The sequence below is a fragment of the Chlamydomonas reinhardtii genome, chromosome 15, assembly GCF_000002595.2.
Source record: "Chlamydomonas reinhardtii strain CC-503 cw92 mt+ chromosome 15, whole genome shotgun sequence".
NCBI lineage: Eukaryota > Viridiplantae > Chlorophyta > Chlorophyceae > Chlamydomonadales > Chlamydomonadaceae > Chlamydomonas > Chlamydomonas reinhardtii.
The window spans coordinates 474,846-497,345 of record NC_057018.1 but is presented as its reverse complement, the minus strand read 5'-3'; the positions used below and the strand labels follow the sequence as shown (position 1 = coordinate 497,345).

Sequence of the window (22,500 nt, the reverse complement as noted above, 5' to 3'; positions counted from 1 at the left end):
ATGGAGCGCTCCCGAAACTGAGGGGGGCGGACGGGAAGGGGGGAAACGGCGGGGAGAGGGGTGGGTGGGGGTGGGGGTGCAAAGATTGGTGAAGAGAAGAGTAGCGAAGGGGTGCGTAAGGCGTGCCAAACTCCTGGGGGCAGGGCAGGGATGGGGACAAGGGGGGTTCGCGAGGATAGCGAGGCTAATGAGACCCGGAACAGGACCAGGAGAGACCGAGGGTCCGGCCGTGGGGCCCGGCAAAGCCCAACGAAACACACACGGTACACGCACCTGCTCCACAAAGACCGAGTTGGCCATGGTGCTGTTTGCGAACAGCGCCCACTGCTGCGCCCGGGCGCGCTGCGAGCACACGGATACATGCTTTGGGGTTCAGGAAGGTGCGACAATAAGATAAGTGCCCGTTTTCAAACAGTCAAGCAGGCGGGCTGTTTGGAGACTCGACACCAAGATTGAGGCGCCCTCCAGGCCTTCAACGCGGTTGTGAGTGGCGCCCGCCCGCCCCCCAGACCAGACCCCAGGTAGACCCAACGCTGCCCGCAGCCCCCAGTGCCACCCCAACCACCCCAACCACCCAAGTCCTCCTGGGTTTGTGTGCGGCACACACAAACCCACACGCCACTTCCTCAATCCCACACGCCACTCCCTCAACCCCACTTCCACACCCGGCAAACTCCATCACACACATCCGTACAACCCATGTCGTACACCGCCGGTGCGCCGTACACCACATCCGTACACGTACCTCGGCGGGGCTGTTGAACTGGCCGTACTTCTCAGCGATGTACAACATGATGGCGCCCGACTCAAACTGTTGTTGTACATTACCGGTACAGCACGGTATTTGGGTCGTTGGGATCATTGTTATTTGTGTTGTGCTTCTCGGCCTGCACGTGCAGGTTGTGCATTGTGTGTGCATGTGCGGCATGTGCACAATTTGTCGTGCAGTTTGTGGGCGCGTTGTCATGAGTTACAAGGAGTATGGGAAATGCGATGGGGCAGCATGCGCACAATTGCCGGGCTGTGCCAAGTCACTGTTTGCGTGTGTGGCGGGGGGGGGGGGCGAGGGGGGCGGGGGGAGCTGAGGGCGCTCAGAGCTTTGGGCGTGGCGTGCCCGGCTTGATCGTGGATTGAGCTAGCCTTGCTCAAACTCTATCACATGAAGTTCTACTGCCAGCGCCAACACGGCACAGGGGCTACAGTCTCCTCAAAACCGAAGGCGACGTGCGGGCTGCGGCGCCCCTCTGGCGCCCCTCCCAGCCGGCCGCACACGACCCGTTCCGCATGGGGCGCCTTGAGAACGGTACTACCGTCTCGGAGTACGGTACTCGGCACCTGGGCTGCCCCCATGCCCGCCTTCCCCATGCCCCCCGTCCCCATCCTTCCCGCGCTGCCCCGTGCCCTGCCCCTGCTGCTTCCCTGCCCGCTCCCTGCCCGTGCCTGCCCCTCCCAGCCCCGTCCTACCCCTGCAGCCTGCACTTCAGCCTCCCTATCATGCGCCTCTCACCAGCTTCAGGTCGCCATCCTCCAGCGCCGGCAGCTTGCCAAAGGGGTTGACCTGCAAGCAAGACATCAACGCGAAGCAGAGGGGGGATTCGACGCGCCACGGTTAACCGGTGTCGGACTGACGAGCGTGCACAGGCACGGATGTGCGTCAAGAGTAGAATTGGGATGCTCGCCTACCTTCTTGAACCAGTCGCTCTTGTGCTCGCGCTTCTCCTTCATGTCCATGTTGATGACCTCGACCTCGCTGTCCTTTCCAATCTCACGCACATACCACTCGATGATCCGACCGCGAGACGCAGGGTTGGAGTACAGCTTCATGGCCGCGCTGACGCGCACGCACCTGCGCGATGCATTTGCAGGGCGCGTCGCAGAGAAAGGCTTCGCGGTCAGGCGCATGCTGGACATTCTTAGTATCAACCTAAAAAAACTTATGGCAAAGGACACTTCAGGGTTTCGCACTTGGTCTCGCAATCAGCGATCGTCAGCTTGCATGTGCAGGCACGAAAGCGTGGAGCGTGTGTTTGGGCGACGCCCGGCGTCGCCCGGGGACAGCAGGAACCCGTAATTGAACGTGTAGGGCGGGGGGGGTTAGCTCGAGGAGGTTCTGAAGTTACTGAGTTTACGGAGGCGGGGTGGGACTAGGGCGGGCATGAGAGCGCGCAGGTGGCTAACATTTTGCAAGGTGCCGCAGCTCCAAACGACACGGACTGGGGGTTCCGCCAGCGGTACCACGAAGGCCAGCGCACCGGCAGACTATGCTCCCTTACCAGCAATACTTCAGTGCGACTGCGAATCCTGCTCCCAACCTGGCATGTACCATACCCATGTGGGGCATCTTTCCATCTGATCCCCGCGTTCGCAAATTCCTCCCGTATCCACGTACCCCGCTCCACATACCGTACTGGAATTGTGCCATGTTACCGTCTAGATAGACGTCTGCCTCGATGCTGATAGCTGAGGTCATTGGAGCCCGCTTGCTCCCAACCGCCCGCCCGCGCGGCCAACCGCCCCGCGTCCCTGCCCGCGTGAAGCTGCAATCGTGCATACACAAGGTATTGGTACTCCCTTGTTGACACACCAGTAGATGGTGGGGCCGAACGGCCGCCTGCACCACGACGCACCACGGGAGAGCAATGTGATGCTTAGTGTGCGCCCTCGTAGTTCGGGCTGTTCGGGCTGTCCACCCGTTTAAGCAGTGCCATGCAGCAGTTTCATGGCATGTTGTGTGCCAGGGAAACAGGCCAGGATCGGGCGGGCGGGCGGGGCGGAGGGCGGCGGGCGGCGAAAGACAGGGATGAAGAGGCGAATGAGGTCTGCATCGTGGCTTGACACCCATACTAAATAGACACACTCTTGCACAGTGCACAGACATGTCACGGGCCGATTATGTTAAAAGGGAGCTTCCAAACTCCAGGAAGGCTTAAAGCGGTTACAATGGACGGCGAAGACGACATCGATAATTGGTCTCGCTTGACGCCCGCGCTATTGCGCAAAATAGCTGGCTGTTTCCATCCGCATGAAGTTGTAACCTCGATGAAGCTAATCAATAGCAAGACGGCAGCGGCGCTGCGTGAGTACAAATCTACTCTGACGCTGGGCGTGGCTCGCACGCGCGCTGGCGACCCGTCTCCCCACCGTGCGGTTAAACCCTGGCCGGGGCACGCCTTCACGGCGCACTGGGGCTGCCCCGAGCCCTGGCGCTGTCTCAGCCTTCGCCAGCGCGAGCGGCTGCTGTGCCTGGCCGCGTCCTCTGGCCACGTGCCCAGCCTGGACGCGGCCCTGGCGCATTGCGGCTGCGCCCTGAAGCCGGAGGTGCTGACGGCGGCGGCTGCAGCCGGCAACCTGGCGATCTGCGAGCGGCTGCTGCACGGCGAGGGCTGCTCTATCAGCAATGAGGCAGTAGCAGCCGCGGCGGAGGGCGGCCACATGCCCGTGCTTCAGCTGCTGCTGGGGGTGACTGGAGGCAAGCCGACGCCAACATGGCTTGACGCTGCGGCCCAGGGCGCCTGCGCAGGCGGCCAGCCCCACATCCTGGACTGGCTGCAGCAGGCGCACGGCTACAGCCTGAAACCAGAGGACGCGGTTGCGGCGGCGCGGGCGGGGCGGGAGGAGCTGCTGGAGGGCCTGCTACTGCCGCGGCTGTTCCCGGCTGTAGCACTGGCAGCAGCAGCAGCACCAGCAGAAGCAGCAGCACCAGCACCAGCACCAGCACCAGCAGCAGGCGCAGGGGCAGCAGGGGGCGGCGCCGGCGATGTTGCAAACGGCGCGGCGGCGGCGGACCGGCAGCGTGACAGCGGGCCTGGAGACGACAGCCATGGTGGCAACGGCGATTGTGTTGATCGCGATCATTGTGATCATGGCGAGGATGGCGAGGATGGCGGCGACAGCTCGGCGTTTGGCAGCAAGTGGCAGCTTCTGGATGCAATTATTCACGGCTGCCCCGTTGACTTGTTGCAACGATATTATACCAGCCTGTGGCGCTGGCGGCCGCAGGCCGCGCCGGCGGCGGCGGCGGCGGCGGCCGGCGGCGCGCTGGAGGCCGCGGCGGCGGCGGCGGCGCGGGACCGTGACGCCTGGTTCGACGGTCTGTTGTCGTCCGCCGTGGGCAGCCCCACGCCCTGCTGGGCCGCCAAGCTGGAGCTCTTGCTGCGGGCGTGGGGCCCGACGCTGGCGCCGCTGGTGCTGGAGAGTGCGGAGCTGGGGCGCGGCCTGCGGTTGGCGGCGGGGCAGCTGCCTGGGCCCGAGTTCCTGGCGCGGCTGATGCGGCTGCGGGCGGTGGGGGTGCCGCTGGGTGAAGGTGGCGGCGGCGGTGGCTTTGGCGGTGATTTTGGCGGTGATTTTGGTGGAGGTGGCGGTGCATTTGGTGGTGATTTTGGTGGCGGTGAGTTTGGAGGTGGTGGTGAGTTTGGTGGAGGTGGCGGCGGCGGCGGCGTGGATGGCGCGGCGCTGGATGCCGCGGTGTGGGGCGGGCAAGCCGAGGCGCTGGCGTGGCTGTGGGATGAGTGTGGCCTGGGGGAGTGTTTGCATGGGGGCGGCATGGCGGGGCTGTGGCGGAGGTTGTGTAGGCGGGGCGGCTGGGGCTGCGCCGCAGCGCCGCCAGAGCGGTGCGTCGTGTTGTTGCGAGTGATGCGGGAGCGGGGGCTGGAGGTGCGGGCGGAGGATGTGGAGCACGTGGCGTGCGCTTACCCCGCTTACCCGCCGCGCGTACGGCAACATCAGTACGACAACCAGGGACGTTACTTGGTGGGTGTTGATCATGAGCATGATGATGATGGTGACAACGAGGAGGAGGACGTGGAGGAGGAGGAGGAGGAGGATGGGGGAAGAGGAGGGTGGGGAGGAGGAAGGGGAAGGGGGAGAGGGCGAGGGGGAGGGGGAGGCGGGTTACGGGAGGGCGCCGTGCCGCCGTACGGTTTGGTCAGAGGCGGCGTTGCTGTGGCTTACGGAGGCGGCTGTGGAGGAGGCCGAGGAGGATGACGACGTCCGGACCGTACGGCGCCGCTGGTCGAGGGTGTTCAGCAAGGCCGCGGCGGAGGGCGCCGGGCTGCGGCTGTTGCGCGCGCTGCGGGAGAAGCGAGGCGCGGCGGTGGACCTGGGTGCGGTGGCGTGCGGCGGCAGTGAGGAGGCGCTGGATTGGGCGGCGGCGGAGCTGGCGGCGGAGGCGGAGGCGGAGGGCGGGGGGCCGCGCGGCGGCGGCGGCGGCAGAGGAGGAGGAGCAGTGTTTCGGCAAGTTTTTAGGGCCTTTACTTTCCTAGTGCACGGGTGGGCATTTGGGTGCGGTGACTTTAATTTCCAATGCCCACCAGGGGGCGCAGCCCCCCCCACCTCCGGAAAAATTTTTCACTATGGGTATCAAAATACGCGTATTTTCGTATGTCATGTCATGTTTGTGCTAGCCGACAAGGCATCACGCATGCGTGCGCACGCCACACATCTTCTCTTCATACTGCCACACCGCACCAACTGTACCACCACACCATTGAAACATTCTGAAGCAACCCGACCAAAGCATTAAGAAGTCGGGATCAGAGCGCAGATCAGCACCAGCGCCACAGCACTGGCAGGCAGGCTCATCAGCACCACCTCATTACTGCGGCTCTGCGTGGCGGTACTTCACGGCACCGGACCAGTAGTCCAGCGCCTTGCCGTAGGGGAAGTTCCCGATACCGAACCACTCCTGCACCTTCAAGCGCACATTGTTAAGCGCGTTTGATGAGTCTTTCCCCATCCTGCCGTGTGCCCATCCGGGCGTGCCTGTCGCCCCGGCCCCGCCCGTCCGGGCCGGCCCCGCGCGCCCCTCTCCCTTCCTGGCGCGTGCACCGGGCCGGGGATTTTGCAGGATGGGTGGGCACTTGAGGGGTCAGGGAATTATTTTTTATAGTGCCCACCGGGCACTGGGGCTCCAGGCATTTAATTTTCCGGTGCCCGCCTTCCGGGCCCGACTTATTTTTCCAGTGCCCACGTGGGCACTAGTGCCCACCTCCCGAAACACTGAGGAGGAGCCGCGGCATGCACGCGGAAGGTGAGCTGGGCGGGTGGCAACAGGCGGGTAGGGTGACACACGCGCACACGCACACACACACACACACACACACACACACACACATGCACACAAACACAAACACACACACACACACACACACACACACACATGTTCATGCCGGTGACAGGGATCGGTTTCTGGAGGCGGGCAGCAGTGGGCGTATGGCGTTGCGTGTATGTGTTTAGGATCGGGCTCGGGAGCCCCCATGTGCGCTTCACGTGCAAACCAGCTCGCTGCTTCACACGTGTGCGGTGCACTTGGGTCGTGCGCTCCCGCGCCCACCAGTGCCTGTGCTTCCCCGCGCCTGTGTGTGTACCGTACCGCTTCCCCTCACCGCATTCTCCCGCACCACACACACACATCCTACGCCGTATTTCCTTCCTTTCCGTACCTTCCTACTTGGTGACTTGTTGTGACTGCGACGCTTGTAATAACTTTCGTGTTGCTTTCTGTTTGCAATGTTGAATGTTCAAAACAGGCTCTGAGCCGGGCCGACATCACCCGAGTGGAGCGCGCCGGCAACCTCGCGGCTCTGGCCTGGCTGCGGCGCTGCGGCCTGCTGCCGCCGCCGTAGGGCTGTAGCACTGCCGCCGCCGTAGGGCTGTAGCGGCGCCTGCTGCCACCGTAGGGCTGTAGCACGCAGTGAGGTCCTTCCGTGCCTGCTGGCTGTTGCCGCCGTCTGCCTGCTGCCATTCGGTCGGGGGCCTGCTGCCGCTGTAGGGCTGTCGAACCGTCTGCTGATGTCGCTGGGGGTACACTAAGTACGTATGAGGACGTGGCTGAGTGCTGTGCCGTGGCTGCTCCTGCAGTCCTCCTAACAGGCCGGATAGCTGTGGAGGCGAAGGTACAGAGGTAGACTGCGGGGGTACTTAGCACCCTCGCGCGACAGCATACGTAGGGTCTTCAGACAGTTCAGGACGGCGTCTTGAAAATCAGCGCTCAGGCTGGGCTTGGTACTGGGACCTTGGTTGAGGTAGGTGTCCAAGCTTGGGGTTAGCAGGGTAGCTGGAGAGGGGGTTAGCGTAGCGTTGCAGGGGGTGATGGTGGAGGCTGCGGCTGCGCGTTCCGCAGTTTGAGGCAATGCATGCAACAGGCCCTTTGTGCAACATTGCGCTGGGCGTACGGTCAGAAGTCGTGTCGGAAGCAGCCACTCCGTGATTGAAAGAGGTTTGCCACTTCGCCCTGTCGGAATATAAGAATTTGGGTTGGCAAGCCAGGTTTGCGACTTGTTGAATGCAGCCAGGTTGAATGCAGCCAGGTTGAATTCCCAGGTTGACTTAAGGTCATGCCATTGCCAGCCGCATGCACGCATGCCCCGGGGCGTGTAGATCCCCCGCGCTAAGAGGCATAGGGGCTTCTCCCCACCTCATGCTCACTCTGAGACGTAAGCGCATGCGACGAGGTGGGGCTTGCAACAAGCCGAATGAGGTGTTGTGGGCCGTGTGAGTGGCGGGAGCAGGTGTTGTCGCAGGGTCCAGCTGGTAGCTGGGTCCAGCACTTTCCAGACTGTCCCCGGCGCTATCACGGATTGACCGCTTCCGACACGACTTCCCACCGCACGCCTAGCACATTACTGCACAATGGGCCTGTTGCCTTCCTATAATTCCTGGAACATCTAAAATTCGACAGCTGACACAATTGTTTCCTAGCCTAGCCCATCCCATGCCCAGCACACGCCCTGTGTACGACATCGGCATGCGGCACGCGTGGCTGTTGTGATGGGGGCCCCACCTCCTGCCCTACTGACACTGTCACGTCGCCCCTTATCTGGCGGCTGGGGCTCGGGTTGTCCTCTTTTGTAACACCGCAAGGCTGCTGACCTGCTGACCTGCTGTGCCAACTGGGTTTGCGTTGGCAGCTCGGGCATCAGCACTGCACGAGCCCTCATCGCGCAGCCACATACAGACATACTGCACTCGAACTTCCCCAGCCAAGGCCCCTCCAACATCCCGCTCCACTCCCACACCTCAGTCACGCGTCCCCACACCGCTGCTGCACTGCTATTGCCCCTGCTCCTGCTCTTGCTGCCCCTGCCCCTGCTACTGCAACTGCCCCTGCCCCTGCTCCTCTTACTGCTACTGCCCCTGCTAGCGCTACTTCTTCTACTCTTCTGCTCCTCATCCCACTTTCAATGCTCCCACTCGGTTCCTCCTACTCCTACTGCTACTCCTACTCCTACTCCTTCTTCTGCGCCTGCTGCGGCGCCTGCGGCGGGCCCCAAGCCCAGCAGTAAAGGGTCTGCGCCGCTCCGCTGTTGTCCAGCGCGGCGTTGTAGGCGGCCACCTCCACCTGAGGGGGGGATGAGGGGGGAAAGGGCGATGTGTGGGAAGGAGGCGCCAATGTGCGTGTGTGTGTGTGTGTGTGTGTGTATGTGCGGTGCGGTGCGAGTGAGCAGAGATGCGCGGTGGCTGTTTACACGCGCGAACATGACCCCCACCCACCCACCCACCCACACACACCTGCGGCGCGAGGCGGCTGCCGTCGTGTGGGTCGATGTGAAGCGCCTCGAAGCAGCGCCTGCGTGTGTGCGTGTGTATTTGTGGGTTTGTAAGGAGGTGGTGTGCATGTAACGACTAACGAGCTTTGTGAGGTCACGGGGCCGGGCACGGGCGAGGCACATCGCAGCTGACACGCCGTGCCGAAGGTCCGAAACACACACAGTTCAGGCCCGTCTTCCCTCTGCCCCCCGCGCCTCAACAAAATTTCCCTACATTTCCCCATGCACGCACGCACACATACATACACACACGCATGTAACGACTAACGAGCTTTCCAGGCGTGGGGTCACGGGCCCGGCAGGTACAACGCAGCTCACAAGCCGCATCGAAACACACGCCTGGCCCGTCTTCCCCCTGGCACTTTCGCCACTACTCCCCGCCCTTCGCGCCTCAAACAAAATCTCCCAAGGTTTTCCCATACACAAACACAACACACACACACATGCACACGTACACACTGTTGATGCTAGAGTAAAAGCGCCCACCCCAAACGGCTGGGGTGCATTACGGTACTTCCTCCGCAGTTCTCGGGGTATATGAGTGCTGATCGCTCCTCAACACACACCCCCTCCCCGTCTACACACAAACCTGCACATGACCGCCGGGTTGGTGGGTGCGAGCGGGTCGTCATGTGTCACCAGCTCCGCCCAGCGGCATTCGCACAGCCCGCACCGCCGCCGCGCGAGCGGCAGGCCGGCGCGACCACGAGAGCGCAGGCGGAGCGGGTAGGCGGAGCGGCGGGGCGGATCGCCGGCGGCCCACCTGCGTGCGTGTGTGTTTTGTGGAGGTGTGTGTGTGTTTTGTGGAGGTGTGTGTGTGTGTGTGTGTGTGTGTGTGCGTGTGTGTGTGTGCGTGTGTGTGTGTGTTTTGTGGAGGTGTGTGTGCATGTGTGCACGTGTCGCAAATGACAGCAGCTCGCATGTGACTGCAACCCCACGCATGTGACGCACTCCGCATCAGGCACGCACCAATCCGTTCCCAGCGGCACTCACCCACATCGCGACAGCGCCCCTCCCCCCATCCCCACATGCCCCCTCTACTGCATTGGGGTCGGTTTAGTTTTGGCTGGCCTGCATCCCCCCACCCCTCTCCAGGCCTCTGCACTCCTCTTCGTTCCAAAGGCCTTTGCAACCCCAGCATCCCTCTTTCACCGTCAGCCCCACCCATTCCCACCCTGCCGACCCTCTCCTCCCAGTATCCAACCCTCTCCACGCCATCTCCGCCCACCCCTCCATTCCCTGGTGCATTTCGGGAATGGGGACTATCGTCGCGTGCCACTCCGTTGTCAAGCATCGGCCACGCTCTCCTCCTCGCTCTATTGCATGGGGGTTGGGTTTGGTTTTGGTTTGGGCTGGTATCTACAACTCCCCTCCTCCCACCCAAATCCACCCCAAACACACCGCACACCCTACCCCCAGCACCCACACGCCCTTACGCACCTGCGAACGTCGCGAATAAACACCAGATGCTCGCAACACGCCCGGTGGCAGAATATTCCCGTAGGGACATTGGCGGCCCGAAGCGTCATGTCGTACAGCCGCGTGTGCTGCATGGGCGCCGGCGGCGGCACGCTGCTTGCCCCGCCCCCGCCCCCTCCTCCTTCTCCCGAGCCCCCCGCCGCGCCCCCTGCACCCCCCGCGGCGCTGCCTCCGGCGCCGCCTCCGGCGCCGCCTCCGCCGCCGGCGGCGGTGGCGGCGGCGGCGGCGGGCGGCGGGAAGGTCACGGCCCGGTCACGGAGCAGCAGCGGGCGCCACACGCGCTCGGGCTGCACGAAGGAGGGGCGCACGCCGTGGGCCCTGCGTGTGTGTATTGGGGTGGTTGATTACAGTACAGGCTGTACAGGCAGTTGGTTGCTTGACCCACACCCACACCCACACCCACCCACACCATTGACTCCGCGTAGTTTCCCCCAACCAACCAGCTGGAACAGGGAAACAACCCAACATATCCAAGCTCGTTCCAAACCCAAGCCGCCCGCCTAGTCACCTGCACAGCTCCACAATGGGCGTGGCGTAGTCCTCCGCCCCCGCCCGCCGCGTGTCAGAGAAGAAGCGCCCCTCCAAGTAGAGGTAGGAGCCGTGGCTGGGCGGCAGTAGCGGCAGCAGCGGCTGTAGCGGCTGTAGCACGCCGCCGCCAGCCGCGCCATCGGGCGCGGCGGCAGTAGCAGCGGCTGTAGGAGCGGCGGCGGCGGTGGTGGCAGTAGCTGCGGCGCCAGCGGGAGCGCCGGTGGTGCCCGTGGCGGCGGCGGCGGCGGCGGTGGCAGCAGCAGCAGCAGCTGCGCGGTTGCTCCCGCGGTTGCCTCTGCCCCGGCCTCTGCCCCTGCTACTGCCGGCAGCAGCAGCTGCAGCTGCAGCACCCGCACCACCGGCCCCTGCAACCCCACCATTCCCATCTTCACCACCAGCACCCGCCGCCCCTGCGGCTGTAGCAGCCCCAGCACCCGCCCCTGCGGCTGTAGCAGCCCCAGCACCCGCCCCCGCGGCTGTAGCAGCACCCGCCCCCGCCGCCGCCCCCGCCGCCCCCGCCTCCGCCAGCAGCTGCCTCATGGCGTCCTCCGCCGCGCAGCCCAACGCGTCACGCAGCTGCGTCAGCGTCTGGGAGCCAAGGCACATCCACTCCTCGTGCGGCAGGTTGGGCGCGGCGGGGCCGCACACCACCACCCACACCACCACCTCCTCCTGCGCAGTCAAAGGCGCACAGGGTGGGGCGGGGGCGAGGGGGAGGTGAGGGGAATGAAGGTGGGGAGTGAAGGGAAGGTGGGGAGTCAAGAGAACGTGGGGAGTCAGGAGGAAGTGGGGAGTTAGGAGAAAGTGGCAAGTCAAGAGAACGTGGGGAGTCAAGAGGAAGTGGGGAGTTAGGAGAAAGTGGCAAGTCAAGAGAACGTGGGGAGTCAAGAGGAAGTGGTGGGCGAGAGACACGTGAAGGAGGGAGAGTTTGGTGGGCATCGATGAAAACCATGCGGGGGTGGATGGGTAGCAGTGTTTGACACTCGTTCCTCGCAACATTTGATGCAGTTGGTCTTGGCAGCATTGTATGCCCATGAAATGCGCGTGCACACTGAAATGGCTGCATGCGTCGTGCTTTGCATTACTGACGTTGCTGGGTGTCCGGCCAACCCCATAATCCCCCATTACAATGCCATTCCACACTACAACGCGTTATATTTCCACTTGACCTGCCCCCTCGCGCCCCCACCTTCAGGGACGGGTCGGGCGCTTCTTGCGCCGCCTCCACCTCCACGTCCTGCTGCCCCTGCTGCCCCTGCTGCCAGCCCAGCGCCAGCAGCCGCCGCGGCGACGGCGGCGGCGGGCTGGGCGACGGATCCCACGCCGCCGCCGCCGCCGCCGCCGCCGCCGCCGCCGCCGCCAGCGGTCCCGCCTCGCCGCCGCGACCTCCAGCAGCGCCACCGTCAGCATCGGCGGTGGCGGCGGCGGCGGCGGCGGCTGGCGCCGCCGGCGGCGGGAATAACGACTCGCCTCGCAGCGCCGCACAGATGCGCTCCGCCGCCGCCGCCGCCGCGGGGGGCAGCGGCGGCGCCGTCGCCGCCGCTCCTGCTGCTGCTACAGCTGCTGCTGCTGCTACTGCCCCGTGCTCTTCTCTTGCTGCTTCCCTCTTGTCCGGCTCGTGCCCCGCCCACCTCGCCGCCCGCGCCTCCTCCTCTCGCGCCAGCTCGCGATGCAACTCGGGGTCAAGCCCGGGCGCGGCCGCCGCTACCTCGCCCGCAGCCGCAGCCGCAGCCGCCGCAGCCGCCGCAGCCGCCGCAGGCGCACCGCCCGACGTACCTGCACCCGCACCTCCAGAGGTGCCCGCTGTCGCCGCCGCCGCCGCCGGTGCTACTGCTAATGTTGCTACTGCCGCTGGCGCCGCGCGAGACTTGACCGCCCTTGCTACAGCCGGGCTGTCGGTCCCGTAGGCGCCGGTGTGCGGTGCCATTGCTACAGCCGCCTCCGCCTCCTCCACCTCCTCCCGCGCCTCTGGCACCTCCTCCTCGGCGTTTGCTGCCGCCGCACCCTCCTCCGCCTTTACTGCTGCGGCTGTGGCTGCTGCTGCCGCCGCCGCCCTGCCTCTCCCTGCGCCCCTCCCCCTCCCCCTGCCGCGCCCTCTCCCGCCAGCCCCCGCGCCCCCGCGCCCGCCACCCTCCGCCGCCGCTGCTCCACCTGCCACGGCAGTAGCGGCCGCCTCCGCCGCCGCCGCCGCAGTAGCAGCAGCAGTAGCTGCGACGGCAGTAGCGGCTGCTGCATCCTGCTCTGCAAGCTCCTCTGCGCTCGGCAGGACAGCTGCCCAACACTCAAGCGACCCTGCAGCCGCCGTTGCCTGCCGCCACCATTCCGCCGCCGCCGCCGCCTCTGCCGCCTCTGCCGCCTCTGCCGCCTCTGCCCGCCGCGCCTCCGCCTCCTCCTCTTCCCGCCGCCGGCGCTCCTGCTCTGATCCCTTCACTGCTACAGCCGCAGCCGGCGCCTTGCGTGGCCGCCCGGGCCGACCCGCCGGCTGTGGCTGTAGCAGCTGCGCCCCCTGCGGACCGCGGTGCCCCGCTTCCCCTCCTCCTCCTCCTCCTCCTCCTGTTGCTGCTGCTGCTGCGCCTGCCGCTGCTACTGCCGTTCCGAACAGCGGGCCGGATGCTACTGCCGCCCCCAGCGGCCCCTCCCACTCCATCTCGCCCTTCACTCCTTTCGCCTCCGCGACCTCCGCCGCGGCCGGCAGTAGCACCGCATCCCGCAGCCGCACCGGCAGCACACGCGGGCGCTTGGACCGCCGCCCGCCCGCCTCCGCCGCCACCTCCGCTGCTTCCGCTGCTTCCGCTACTGCTGCTGCATCTGCCGCCTTAGCGTCCACAGCTCCCAAGTCTGCTGCTACTGCTTCTGCTACTGCGTCTGCGCCTGCTATTGCGCCTGCTGCTGCTACAGCCGACGCCGCCACCGCCACCGGTCCCACGGTGTCTCCGCCGCCGCCTGCCCTCACGTCCATGTCCACACCACCCCCAGCTGCTGCCCCCATCGCCTCCATTGCGCCGGTTGGGACTGCTGCAGGCGCTGCTGCAGGCGCCGGCGCTGGTGCGTAGCCGTAGGCGCCGCCCCCCGCGGCACCAACCTCCATCGCCTCCGCCTCCGGCCCCGGGCCTCCGTGCGTGCCTCCGCGCTCCTTCCCGCCCGCCGGGCCCTCATTGTCAGCAGCAGCAGGAAAGCCGCCGGTAGCACCGGCACCAGCAACCAAGCCACCAGCAGCCGCACACGCAACCGCATTATCTTGATCACCACCGGATCCAGGCTGGGGCTGGGGCGCCGGCTGGGATCCGGATCTGGATCCGGAGAAGGCGAGCCCGGGCGGCAGCGGCACCGCCAGGTCGGTCAGATCCAGGGCCGCCTCCAGCTCCGAATCCAGCTCCGGATCTGGATCCGGACTTCGGATCGGCATCGGCGCGTCCGTGGGTGCTGCGAGCGGCCCTTCGCCGCCGGGCGGGTGCGGCCTTTCGAGTCCCACCTGTGGAGCAGCCCAAAATGAATGTCTCGTGTCAGGTCAGGACTGAATCGCGTTGCTTCCCTTCTTGTTTTCCATTGACCCTGTTGGGGTAATGGATCCTTTTCTGTTGCGGGGTAGGGTTAGCAGTGGACCCAGCTAGGCTAGCCCCCAGAACTATTGAATTCCCCATGCCTTTGCATCCCCCCCCCATGAACGCCATGAACGGCTATACCCCCCAATAACAAATCGGCGCACATGCGTTCATTCAAACACGCACACACACACACACACACACACACACACACACACACACACATACACACACACACACACACACACGCACGCACGCACGCACGCACGCACGCACGCACGCACGCACGCACGCACGCACGCACGCACGCACGCACGCACGCACGCACGCACGCACGCACGCACGCACGCACGCACGCACGCACGCACGCACGCACGCACGCACGCACGCACGCACGCACGCACGCACGCACGCACGCACACACACACACACACACACACACACACACACACACACACACAGACACACAGACACACACACACACACACACACACACACACACACACACACACACACGCACCCGGACCGCCGCGGCCGCCACCGCCGCGTCCATCGCCGCCACCGCCGCCCGACTGCGCGTGTCGTACTCCGACACCCTGCGGCATGCAGCGGGCAAGGGCAAGGGCAGACACACACACTAACGCACGAACAAACTAAGATACAAACACAAACATGCGCCGCATTGCATCCTTGCTTCTCTGCCTCGATTCCTCCCTGCCTTCCTGAATCCGCTACCCAGGCCACCTGTGTCGACCGCCCCCTCTCACTCTCACTCACTACCTCCCTGCATCCCAACAACCTTCCTGCATTCCCATTCCTAGAGCCGCCCCCTCCCTCCCTCTCCCATTCCTAGAGCCGCCCACCTCTCCCTCCCTCTCCCTTCCTCCCTTCCTCCCTTCCTCCCTTCCTCCCTTCCTCCCTTCCTCCCTTCCTCCCTTCCTCCCTTCCTCCCTCCCTTCCTTCCCCCTCCCTCCCACCGGAACGCCGCGCTCCTCGTCATGCCGGGCAGCGGCGGCGGGATGGCGGCGACGGAGGCGGCCGCCGCCGCCGCCAGCGGCAGCACTTGCAGCCCGGCCCAGGCGAACGGCAACAGCGCAAACGGCCGCTTCTGACGCCCGGCGGTGCCTACGAAGGCCGCCGGCGCGGCGCCGTCTGGCAGGACGTCGGCAAGCATTCCCGTGGGCGCATTGGGATCAGCGGCGGCCGCGGCGGCCTTTGCTATGGCCCGCCGGCGCGCGGCGCCACTGGGGCGAGTGGCGGGCTTGCCGCCGCGGCCCCTGACCGCTGCTGCCGTCGCTGGCGCTGCGGTGGCGGTGGTCGCGGTGCCGGCTCGCGCCGGCGCAGCGTCGCCATCCGCTGCGCTCGGCCGCCTGCTCATTGCTTGTTTGCTGCGGAGGTGGACGCCAGCTCAGGGCTTGTCATTTGGGGCCTGGCTCGCGCATCCAGCAGAATCGGCGCGAAAGAAGCAGAGGTAGTCTGCACAGGTCGTCAAATGCATTACCGTGAAGCAATGTATGTAAAAAGCCAAATAATTGCATGACAAAGGTTCCGTTTTGAGGTTCGGCTCATTTTGCCCACGGGTGACCCAGCGACCCAGGCTCATTCCGAGCCCCCGTTCGCTTAGGCGCGTTCTAACTCCATATTCATCACGACCTTCGTATTTTGATGTTTGAGAACACATACCAATAGACGGAACGTGCGGAAGCGAGGACCTGCGCCATACTCTAAGACCTCGGTTCTGCGAGCTCCGCGGAACGCTTTGCACAGGTTTTCCTGTTTCTAGATACATGTATTTGTACATTTAACTACAACAGAGTTCCCAGAAACACACCCTTCTGCGAGGACTCGCGCGTGCCCTTCTCTCGAGTATCTACACCAAAATCAAATCTACCTCTTTTGTAGGGACTAATTAGAAGGATATCGTGGACTCCTTGCCTTTCGGGAGCAGCGTCCATCGCGAGCCCGAAGTCGCACATGGGCCTGGCTGCCAATTAGCCAGAGCTGCCATGAGCGGGTGGCGTTTCTAGACGACCGGAGTGGCAATGGCTAGCGATGGGCCCGTAGAGGGGTGGCCAACGGGGCCCCCAGCCGACGGGATGTCGCTACCAGTGTCACGCGAAGGAGGCCCCAGGTGCGTTTCAGGTCGGCCTTCGGTTAGTAGCACTCACCATCACAAGTGAAAGGTGCCAAGGGGCTGCTTGGGGGCAGCTTGGCGGGGATCCGGGGGGGCAGGGCAGGGCGCGGCACGCTGCGTGCCATCAAGGACTGTGACCGCCTGCAAGAGTGCTTGTCATGTGGGCAACCTCCAATGCTCCATGCACGCCTCCTGGCCAGCGCATTCTGGCGCACCTCTTCCAACTCCAAGTCACTCCGCACCGCCAAACATCTAACATGCAAGACACCTAGCATCCCTGCCAACCCTGCGGCTGTTCTCTTCCATTACAGGCCGGACCAGACAGCAGCTGGTGGTGGCGGTGGCGCTGGCGCGCACCTGCCGCCTGTGGGGGAAGACCAGGACCCGGCCGAGCGCTTCGGCGACCTCTTAGGCGCCGGCGAGCCCGCGGCCGCTACAGAGGCTGCAGAGGCTGCAGAGGCTGCAGAGGCTGCAGAGGCTGTATACGGTGGTGAAGGCGGCAAGGGCGCGGGAGCCGGCGCCGGTGCAGCAGCAGCAGCAGCGGAGTCGGCAGCAGCGACGGAGTCGGCAGCAGCGGCGGAGTCGCAAGCCCGTGGGGCCGGTGTTGATGAGGAGCCGGAGGGTTCGGTGAGGAGCCCGGCGGCGGCGGCGTTGCTGGAGGAGCAGGAGCAGGAACAGGACGTAGCGGGGGCACACACGGGCTCAGCTACGCGTGCCCTAGCAGCCCCAGCGGCGGCAGGCGAGGTGGTGGCAGGCGAAGCGTCGACGGCTGGCAAGGGAGGGGCAGGCGAGGCAGGAGCGGCGCCGGAGGCGGTCGGCAGCGTTCCTAGCCTCCACTCGGTGTATGCCGCCGAGGCGGAGGCGTCCGGTGGTGGTGACGGTGGTGACCCGGCGGGTGGCAGCGGGCGCGGCAGCGGACGACAACACGCAGCGCCGCCGGTGCTCCCGGACCCTGCTGCTGCTGCTGCTGCTGGCAGCGGCCGCGGCGGCGATGCTGGCGTTGGCGGCGGCGGCGATGGGCAGGAGGCGGGCCCGGAGGCGGGTCTGGAGGCGGGTCCGGAGGCTGAGGAGGTGTTGGCGCCCGAGACGATCGCGCAAAGGCTCATGGTGAGGGAGCACCGAGGGCGGCTTCGGGATGGGTAGGAGAGGCGGTGAGGGTTGCAGGGACAGCACATGCCCTTTCATGTGTCTCTGCACCTGCGATGGTGAGAGTATCGCAGGGCCCGAGCCCGTTCTGTGCTTCTAGCCCGCCTGGCTCGCATCAACGTTCGCCCCGCACGTCGCGAACATGCTCACACACAGTCACACATCACGGGACGCCCCAGCGCGCGTCCAACCAACCAATAGCACCCTAACCCTACCCACAAATGTAACCCCTGGCGACCCAAACACAGACACAAATCACGGGACGCTCCAGCGCGCGTGCATCACAGGAGGGCGAAGGCGCCGGCGGCGGCGGCGCCTCCCGCCCAGGCAGCGCCACGGTTGCTGGCGGCGGCGGCGGCGGTGGCGACGGCCGGAGTCGCCCGGGAAGCGGCAACGCCACAGCCCGCGGCGGCAGTCGACCCAGCAGCAGTGGCGTCAACGCCGCTGGCGGCGGCGGCCGCGCCAGCAGTCGCCTAAGTGGCTCCAACGTGAGCCGGCCCGCCAGCGGCACCGCCGCCACCGCCACCGCTGCTGTCGTGGCGGCGGCGCCGCCGTCGCCGACCTCAGTAACGCCGGCGCCGCCGGACTCGCTGGCGCCGTCGCTGTCGGTCAGTCGGGCGGGCACGGCGCCGTCGGCGGAAATGGCGGCGGCGGCGGCGGCGCGCCACGCGCCGTTGCCGGCCGCGCGGGCTGGCGTCGCCGCCTCCTCCTCCGTGTTCGTCGGTGCCGCCGCTGCCCGGCTCGCGTCGCCCAGTGCTGAGAAGCTGCGCGCGTTTGATACGGGCGGCTACGGCGGCCCGGGGGGCCACGGTCAGGGTCAGGGTCAGGGTCCGCAGCTTGGGGGGCTACAGGGCTTGCAGGGGCATGGCCAGCCCAGGGACGCGCACCAGGCGCACCAGGGGCATCGGCGCTCCACGGGGGCCAGCGGCGTCGGCGCGCCCGCGGGTGAGACCGGCTACGCTGTGTCTGCCGTCAGTGCCGTCAGTACCGGCGGCGGCGGCGGCGGCGGCGGCGGCGGCGGCGGCGGCGGCGTCCGCGTGTCGCAGCACGGCGGCGGCGGCGGCAGCGCCGGCAGCGGCCGCGGGCCATTGGTGGGCCCTTTCGTGGAGCGCGGCGGCGCCAGCGGCGGCAGTGCTGGCGGCGACGGCGGCGTGGGCGGCGGCGGCGGCAGCGCCGGCGGCGTGGGCGGGAATGGGTTGTTCGGGCCGGCGGCGGGCCGGCGGCCGGGCCCGGCGTCGCATGGATCGCCGGTAATGGGCTCACCGACGCGGCAGGCGGCGGCGGCCGCGGCGGCGGCGGTGGCGGCGGCGGCGGCGCGGGGGCAGGGCGGCTCACGTGGCAAGGCGGGGCCGCGAGGTGAGTGTGTCGCGATGGGTGTGTCATGTGTCATGTGTCATGTGTCCGAGGGCGGAGTGCGGCTTGAAGTGCGTGGGGGCCGTGAACATATGCAGCGCTGAAGAGTGAGGTCGGGTTGTTACACAATTGCCACACACATGAATGGTGCTTGCGCTTTGCACATGGATTGGCTGCCCGACCAGCTGTGCCCAAAATCCCCCCACCCCCATCCATCTATGCCCCAGACCCCCCCACAGCTGGGTTTGGTTTAGTTCGGGCTGGGTATGCACAACGCACCCCCATCCGGTCCCGGGATTGCGCACAGAATGCCGCCCTTCCCCCTCTCCCATCCGTCACTCATGGGCGGCTAGGCTGACCCCTTTCCCAACCCATAACCCTCGCCCCCCCACACACACAGACGCCACGCCTCCCTCCGACCAAGGCCCCAGCCACCTCCACCCCCACCCCGCCTACCCCCACAACAACCACAACAACAGCCACTCAACGCTGCCACCGCCGTACCCGACCCCATCCTCGGACCCACACCAACATGCCACCTACGCGGCCTCCCTCGCCTCCTCCGCCGGAGCCGGCGGCGTCGGGCCGCCCATCCAACGAAGCGACCGCGACGCCGGCGGCGGCAAGCCCCGCGCCGCCGGCGGCGGCGCCGCCGCCGTCCGCGCCGCCGCCGCCGCCGCCACCACCACCACTCACTCCGCCGCCGACGTCGCACTGGCGCAGTCGCTGTTTCTGGGCGAGGCAATACAGATCAAATGCATTCAGAAAGGGGGCGCGGCGCCGGGACTCGAACCCGGGTCGCCGGCGGGGAGCGGGCAGTGGGGGGCGGCGGGTGTGCCGGGCCGGCGCGGTCGGCGCCTGCCTGCCAATCCCTCCACCACCGCCGCGCACGCCGCCGCCACCGCGGCCTACTTTGCGGGTGCTTGAGGGCTGTGTGCGTGTCTCACGTAGTGTGTATGGGTTTGTGTGTTTGCGGGGGGGGGGGCTTGTTAGTCAAGACATAAGGCCCGCCTGCCCTAATGTGCACGTACCATCCGCTACCACACAGGAGACACACACGTTTGTTTCCTGTTTCCCCATCACCATACCATGCACGCTGACACTGTATCCTGTGTGGGCTCCTGCCCTCGCGCTAGCCTACATCACAACAACACACCAACAAACACGCACGCACACAGGTGTGGAGGCGGCTCTGGCTTCGGGCACGGCCGGCGGCGGCGGCGGCGGCGGCGGCGGCACAGTGCTGCTTCCCTCTGGCTTGGCTCGGCGGCTCAAGGCGGCTCGGCTGATGGCGACGGGCCCGCCGCCCTTTGCGCGGCGGCGGCAGGACGCCCTGACGCCCCCCTCGCCCTCGGGTGCGTCTGGTGTGGGGCCGGTGTGGTCTGGTTGGTGGTTGCTGTGGGCTGGAGGCTGCGCCACGGGGCAGGGCCTTGAGTTCGGATTCCTGTAAGAAAAGAGCTAACTGTATGCTCGTATACTACACGGTTTATAAGTTGCAGTACAGCCCCAGCAGCTGCTGAGCAGTCCTGCCGTGTCCGTGGGCTAGTTGCTTCCGTAGTTGCTCTTGTGCTCATGATTGATACTGTATGAACAATTGCACATGCCTTTCCATGTGATGCACGTAATGTCCCCGAGTTCCCGTGTGTGACATCATATCATAGGCATACCGGTATGCGCAAAATACCTGTGTGTGCAAATGCAGAGCACACGTCCTGTGTACAGCACAATCACCTGTGTACGGCACGCATGTGTGTGTGTGTACGGCAGGTGTGGTGCTGGACGGCTTCATGCTGCTGGAGGCGGCGGACGAGGACATGCCCGAGGCGGTGCAGGTGGGTGGGGGGGGGGCGTGTGTGTGTGTGTGTGTGTGTGTGTGTGTGTGTGTGTGTGTGTGTGTGTGTGTGTGTGTGTGTGTGTGTGTGTGTGTGTGTGTGTGTGTGTGTGTGTGTGTGTGTGTGTGTTAATGAACGAAACGGGCGTTGCTCCACACCGCCAGGCTTTCTCTCCACAGCCCACACATCTTTCCCAACCCAAACCCACCGCACAATGCGTCCCGCCTCCTCCCCACCTTACGCCTTCCCACATCCCAGCCTTCCCGCACCCCAGCCACTCAACGCTCACTCACCCCTCAGTCACCCCTCGCCCGCACTCACCCCTCCTCCTCACCCGCCCTCACACTTCTCACACCTCTCACACAGGAGGCGGCGCTGCCGGGCCGCGGCATCTCGGCGGTTGAATCCTCTGACCTGTCGTACTTCGTGTCGTTGCGGCGGTTGGATCTGTCCGACAACCCTTTGCCTGATCTGGCATGTCTCACGGCGCTGCCGGCGGTGGTGTCGCTTCGGGCCGCCTCCTGCCGCCTCCATTTGCTGGGCCGGTGGCCGGGCGGGCACGGGCAAGGCGTGCATGGAGGGCACGGAGGGCACGCAGCAGGGCAGGGCTCTCAACATGGCGGCGGCGGCGGCGGCGGCGGCGGAAGCGAGGGGCGGGCGCCGTCCCGCACGGGCGGTGGCGGCGGCGGCGGCGGCGCAAGCACGGGCGCGGGGGAGGCGGCAGCGGAGGGGGGTCAGGCGGAGGAGCGGGAGGGCGACGCCGCCGGCGAAGCGGCAGTACCACCCGAGCCGTCCGGCGGCTCCGCTGCTACAGCCAACAGCGCCGCCGATGCTACAGCCGCCGCGGAGGCGCTGCTGGCGGGCGGCGGCGGGCTGTCGCTACAGCCGCTACAGCCACTGGCCCTGCAGCCCTTCGTCTTCCTTGAGGTCTTGGATCTGAGCTACAACCAGCTACAGCCGCACATGGTGCTACTGCCGGGCTGCCCACTGGCGCTACTGCCGCGCCTCGTGGAGCTGGACCTCTCCCACAACAACCTGCGGCAGCTGCCCAGCCCTTCCGAGATATTCGCCGCGGCGGCGGCGGCGGCGGCGGTTGACGCCGCGGCGGCGGCGGCTGGCGCCGCCGGCAAGGCGGCCGCGGAGGCAGCAGATTCATCGGATGCGGCGGTGGAGGCTGGTGCCGGAGCTGGGGCGGGTGCGGGTGCTGTTGGTGGGGCGTTCCCGGCGCTGCGGCGGCTTCGGTTGGCGGACAACGGCCTTCGGGTGAGTGGGTGCCCGCTTGTGCGCGTGCGTATGTGTGTTTTGCATGCGTTGTGCGTGTGTTGGGGTATGCTGTTCGGGTACTGTTCTGATGGCCCCTGTTTCTGACCCACCACCACCGGTATTGAACATTTCTGAAAGTACTGACTTCGTGACCGCCCCAAACCCGCATTTCCCCACAGAGCTCAGCCCTGGCCTCCCTGGCCGCACTGGCGCCGCCGCTGCTGATGCATCTGGACCTATCCAGAAACGCCATCTCCAACGCAGACGCCGCCGCTGCCGCTGCTCCTGGCGGCGCCGGCGGCGCCTTTGCGCAAGCCTCCCAGGCCTCCTCACTCTACTCCCAGGGCCTACCGCACCCTCAGCACTCGAACGCTTCGCACCACTCACAGCACTCACAGCAACAGCAGCAGCAGCAGCAGCAGCAGCAGCAGCCGCAAACTAATGCGCTGATGGCGGGACTGACGTCCGAGGCCACGGCGGCGGCGGCGGCGGCGCTGGCGGCCGGGCTGCCGCGGCTGACGATCTGCGATCTGTCGTACAACCGAGTGGGCAGCGAGGCGGCGGTGGCGGCGCTGCTGGCGGCGCCGGGGCTGCAGACGCTGCTGCTGGCGGGGAACCCCATGGTGTGTGTGTGTGGGGGGGGGGCGGGCGGGGCGGTTGTAGGTACCAGCCCAGAC

General features: G+C 66.3%; 4 protein-coding genes across 4 annotated transcripts in view; 2 read left to right on the top strand and 2 right to left on the bottom strand.

The window, feature by feature from the left end:
* The window catches only part of CHLRE_15g636750v5 (uncharacterized protein), a 3,603-nt gene extending 1,679 nt beyond the window's left edge, over positions 1-1,924 (bottom strand). The window contains exons 1-5 of the mRNA XM_043070547.1: positions 1,684-1,924; positions 1,508-1,558; positions 746-811; positions 274-342; positions 1-17 (exon numbers count right to left, since the gene is read on the bottom strand). The exon at positions 1-17 is cut by the window's left edge and continues 127 nt beyond it. Coding sequence (XP_042916411.1) covers positions 1-17; positions 274-342; positions 746-811; positions 1,508-1,558; positions 1,684-1,824 — 344 coding nt within the window. The 5' untranslated portion in view covers positions 1,825-1,924. The remainder of the gene's footprint in view (positions 18-273; positions 343-745; positions 812-1,507; positions 1,559-1,683) is intronic.
* A 969-nt stretch (positions 1,925-2,893) lies between these two features.
* CHLRE_15g636700v5 (uncharacterized protein) lies at positions 2,894-7,659 on the top strand. The gene is made up of 2 exons (XM_043070546.1): positions 2,894-4,653; positions 6,528-7,659. The coding sequence occupies exons 1-2, from the start codon at positions 3,040-3,042 to the stop codon at positions 6,621-6,623; spliced, it is 1,710 nt and encodes a 569-aa protein (XP_042916410.1). The 5' UTR covers positions 2,894-3,039; the 3' UTR covers positions 6,624-7,659.
* A 172-nt stretch (positions 7,660-7,831) lies between these two features.
* On the bottom strand, positions 7,832-15,593 carry CHLRE_15g636650v5 (uncharacterized protein). The gene is made up of 8 exons (XM_043070545.1): positions 15,073-15,593; positions 14,616-14,691; positions 11,743-14,025; positions 10,534-11,225; positions 9,987-10,343; positions 9,136-9,309; positions 8,509-8,566; positions 7,832-8,338 (listed from the first exon to the last, which is right to left on the bottom strand). Exons 1-8 carry the CDS (start codon positions 15,471-15,473, stop codon positions 8,225-8,227), a joined length of 4,155 nt encoding a protein of 1,384 aa, XP_042916409.1. The 5' UTR covers positions 15,474-15,593; the 3' UTR covers positions 7,832-8,224.
* Positions 15,594-15,733: 140 nt separating this feature from the next.
* Positions 15,734-22,500, top strand: part of CHLRE_15g636600v5 (uncharacterized protein) — a 14,954-nt gene continuing 8,187 nt past the window's right edge. The window contains exons 1-8 of the mRNA XM_043070544.1: positions 15,734-16,226; positions 16,541-17,336; positions 17,624-18,731; positions 19,129-19,647; positions 19,907-20,083; positions 20,496-20,560; positions 20,927-21,823; positions 22,003-22,446. Of these exons, the coding sequence (XP_042916408.1) occupies positions 16,138-16,226; positions 16,541-17,336; positions 17,624-18,731; positions 19,129-19,647; positions 19,907-20,083; positions 20,496-20,560; positions 20,927-21,823; positions 22,003-22,446 (4,095 nt within the window). The 5' untranslated portion in view covers positions 15,734-16,137. The remainder of the gene's footprint in view (positions 16,227-16,540; positions 17,337-17,623; positions 18,732-19,128; positions 19,648-19,906; positions 20,084-20,495; positions 20,561-20,926; positions 21,824-22,002; positions 22,447-22,500) is intronic.